The sequence below is a fragment of the Peromyscus californicus genome, unplaced genomic scaffold (genome assembly GCF_007827085.1).
Source record: "Peromyscus californicus insignis strain IS unplaced genomic scaffold, ASM782708v3 Scaffold_6__1_contigs__length_162567912, whole genome shotgun sequence".
NCBI lineage: Eukaryota > Metazoa > Chordata > Mammalia > Rodentia > Cricetidae > Peromyscus > Peromyscus californicus.
Window position 1 is genome coordinate 75,071,854 of NW_026294584.1, and position 3,029 is coordinate 75,074,882.

Genomic DNA, 3,029 nt, shown 5'->3' on the forward strand with positions numbered 1-3,029 from the left:
GCATTCGGCCGAGCACCGAGGGGGCGGGGCCGGGCCTGGCCAGGGTGACCCGGGGGCTAGGTGTCCGGGCAAGCGGTGGAGGAGTTCGGAGCGACCATGCTGAGCGCCACGTGCCGCAGGCTCGCCCCGGCGATGCGGGGTCCGCGCTCACCGTCCGCCGTCGCCAGGAGGTATCTGCTGGCGCCTGGGGTCAGGTCCTTTGCTGACCAGAGCGAGAGGGCGGAGGAGCCCCGCACCTTCCACCCGGCGCTGCTGAAGTTCCTGGTGTGTCCGCTCTCCAAGAAGCCGCTTAGGTGAGAGCCACCAGCCGCCTCTCCCCGGGGAAGGTGGTGGTGACCCAGTGGCTACAGCCATTGGGTCCGGAGCCCACTCCCTACCAGCGACCCCGCCAGGCCGTCCTCCTTGCTGGGATCAGTCCCGCCCACGACGGGAGCGGGGTGCTTCTCGGGCTCTCCAGTAGCTACCTTTTACCATCAATCCCAGAGAGCTTCAAGAAAGACAGGGTTTCTCAGACTGGCGTCTCCAGAGCCTGTTGAACCACAGTGTCAGGGCCAGCCTCAGGACTTTTCTTTTTTCTTTCTCTTTTTTTGCTGTGTAAGAGTGCATGCGCGGCACCAAAGGCCAAAAGTCACCGTGCATTGTCGTCTTCAATCGCTCCCCAATTTATTTTAGGAAGGGATCACAGGACCTAGAGCGAATTGAGCTGGGGGGCTTCACATCACTGCTCAGGAATAAGCTTACATATTTACCGAGAATCAGAACTCAGACCCATGCGTTTACAGGGCAAACATTTTACTGACTTAGCCATCTTCCCAGCCTTTGTCTTCATCTTTGCGTTTGTTTGTTTGTTTTGAGACAGGGTTCCATATTTGGTTTGGCCGTCCCTGGAACTCTTTATGTTGCCCAGTCTAGCAAGTTGTGGTACGTCCTGCCTCAGCCCTCTGAGAGCAGAAGATTACAAGAATGAACTACCACCCCCTGGTTTCTTGTTTCCAGTGCTCTGCCACCTGTATAAACCACAAAGACAGGACAAATCCAGAGCTATTCACTCTTCAAGACAAAATTTATATATATATATATATATGTAGCTTCCAGAGTCTTGTGAAGTGCTATACATTTACACCCGATGCCTGGCATTGTCTCATGCTTTCAGTTGTGGGCTAGCTGGTTTTTAATCACATTTTTAACCTTCAGGGGGTTTTGGGGAAAATACATCCACAGTTCCAGACTCCAGAAACAGAATAATGGGCAGCACCATTAATATTCAAAAATGAACAAACGATAAAACGTGGTTATCTTTGGGTAGCAGGTTACTAACAATTTTTATTCTCATTTTCACCTTCTGGATTGGTCTCTATAGTGAAGAACTTACTTGGTTTTCTTAAATCTTGAAATCACCATTTGCTTTACTGTCTCTGTGTAGCTAGCTCACTGCAGACTTGCTGCTTTCCAGAGTTCCTCCTTTGTGCTCTCTCATCTTCCAGGCTTTTATTTTGCAGGTTTTGATTCTCAGTGTTTTCTTTCTGTTGTCTCATATAAGTCTCTCTAGCATTTACATCAACAGAGGAAGTTACTTTTTGTTTTTTGTTTTTCCTTTTGGATGATTTGGGGTTCACCATAGCAAGGAAGGAATTCTGGCATGAAATGTAGACATCTTTTCTAACTGGTGTGAAAAGGTTAAGGCATAACTTGGGAATAAAGTTATAAAAAAGATAATATGAGAAATACTGATTCCAGTCGGAATAATTACAAGTTGTAAGATGATTTTCTAAGAGCAGTGGTTGGGTTGGCTTAATGCATTTAAGACTAAAACTACTGGAAGAGTAACTCTATATCAAGAATTGGATAGCTGGTGTATTTATTGATTATCAAGCTCTTCTAAAGCTTTGATTTCCCATAGTTCATTGTGTTCTTTTTCTCCCTCAGATACGAAGCATCGACGAATGAACTGATTAATGACGAGTTGGGAATAGCCTATCCAATCATTGATGGGATCCCGAATATGATACCGCAGGCAGCGAGGACAACACGTCAAAATAAGAAGCAAGAAGAGGTTGAGCAGCATTAGACCATGATTGTTAAAAGCATAACTGCTGAGTTCTCTAATACTGTAGACCTTAAAGACAGGGAAGGGCAGTTGGGGAAGAACAGTGATTCATGTCTGTCTGCTAGACTGTTCTTCCACTACTCTCATTAGCAGAACTGTTCTGAGATGCTTTCTGGAGGACAATTTCCCACAGGGCTGCACCCGCACAGCCAGGCTTTGCTTTTACAGTCTGCTCTTGCCAACTACCATGCCAGTGTGTATGATCTTCCACCTTCGGACCTAGTTGGGTCTAAAACTCTGTAAGCATAGTTAGTGTAGCCAGAGTCAGAATGACGTATACATTAGTAAGAGGTCTGAGGCAGTATCTGAAAACTACACACAAACCCCTTTGGTTTACAAAAAGATTTACTTGTCTTGTTTCAGACTGAGGACTATGACGCAGGCTGTGGAAGCTTTTTTGTGTCCTCATTTTTTGAAGATTCTCACTTGTAACTGCTGTATCCGAAGAAGCATATCAGCGAAATATCTCAGTGCAGATTAACAGCTTCGGTCATCCGCTGAGGCCTGTTCCTCATCCCATTCATTTAAAAGTTAGTAATTTGAAATGTTTGTTTGGTTTCAAGGTCAATGGTAAGCTTAAGTACTTAGAAAATTCTGAGTGTATAAAATTACCTTCATCACTTTGGAATCACATGCTTACATCAATAATAAAATAAGATGTTGACAGTTTACTACAAAACCCAGTTTGCTGGAGTGGGAGGGTGTCTGTTTGAATGAATGTTTTTGTCTCAAGAGTCTGGTAGTAAGAGAAAATGTGAAAATACTTTATGTAACTACATTTTATTTCGGAGGCACTTAATATTCAAAAGAGAATAATTTCTCAGAAGTGAGGTACCTTTAGTTGGTAAGGTCAGGAATGGGAAGCCAATTATGTCCATTTAAGTTTAGAGGCATGTTTCAAGGTACACTCAGTTATTTTTGC

The 3,029-nt window shown here is 44.8% G+C and overlaps 1 protein-coding gene across 2 annotated transcripts; it reads left to right on the plus strand.

The window, feature by feature from the left end:
* Positions 1-2,778, plus strand: Pyurf (PIGY upstream open reading frame). 2 transcript variants are annotated; one of them, XM_052719777.1, is made up of 3 exons: positions 1-293; positions 1,927-2,053; positions 2,471-2,778. In XM_052719777.1, exons 1-3 carry the CDS (start codon positions 97-99, stop codon positions 2,537-2,539), a joined length of 393 nt encoding a protein of 130 aa, XP_052575737.1. In that variant the 5' UTR covers positions 1-96; the 3' UTR covers positions 2,540-2,778. The 2 variants fall into 2 exon arrangements, with proteins under 2 accessions (XP_052575737.1, XP_052575738.1); XM_052719778.1 differs by having other exon boundaries at positions 4-293; positions 1,927-2,778.
* The last annotated feature ends 251 nt before the right edge of the window (positions 2,779-3,029 follow it).

Bases quoted from the DNA above. Each gene is read 5' to 3' on its own strand.
- Pyurf (XM_052719777.1), top strand. From the start codon at position 97: ATGCTGAGCGCCACGTGCCGCAGGCTCGCCCCGGCGATGCGGGGTCCG. The intron at 294-1,926 runs GTGAGAGCCACC...TTTCTCCCTCAG, and splicing joins CTCTCCAAGAAGCCGCTTAG to ATACGAAGCATCGACGAATG. The intron at 2,054-2,470 runs GTTGAGCAGCAT...GTCTTGTTTCAG, and splicing joins AAAATAAGAAGCAAGAAGAG to ACTGAGGACTATGACGCAGG.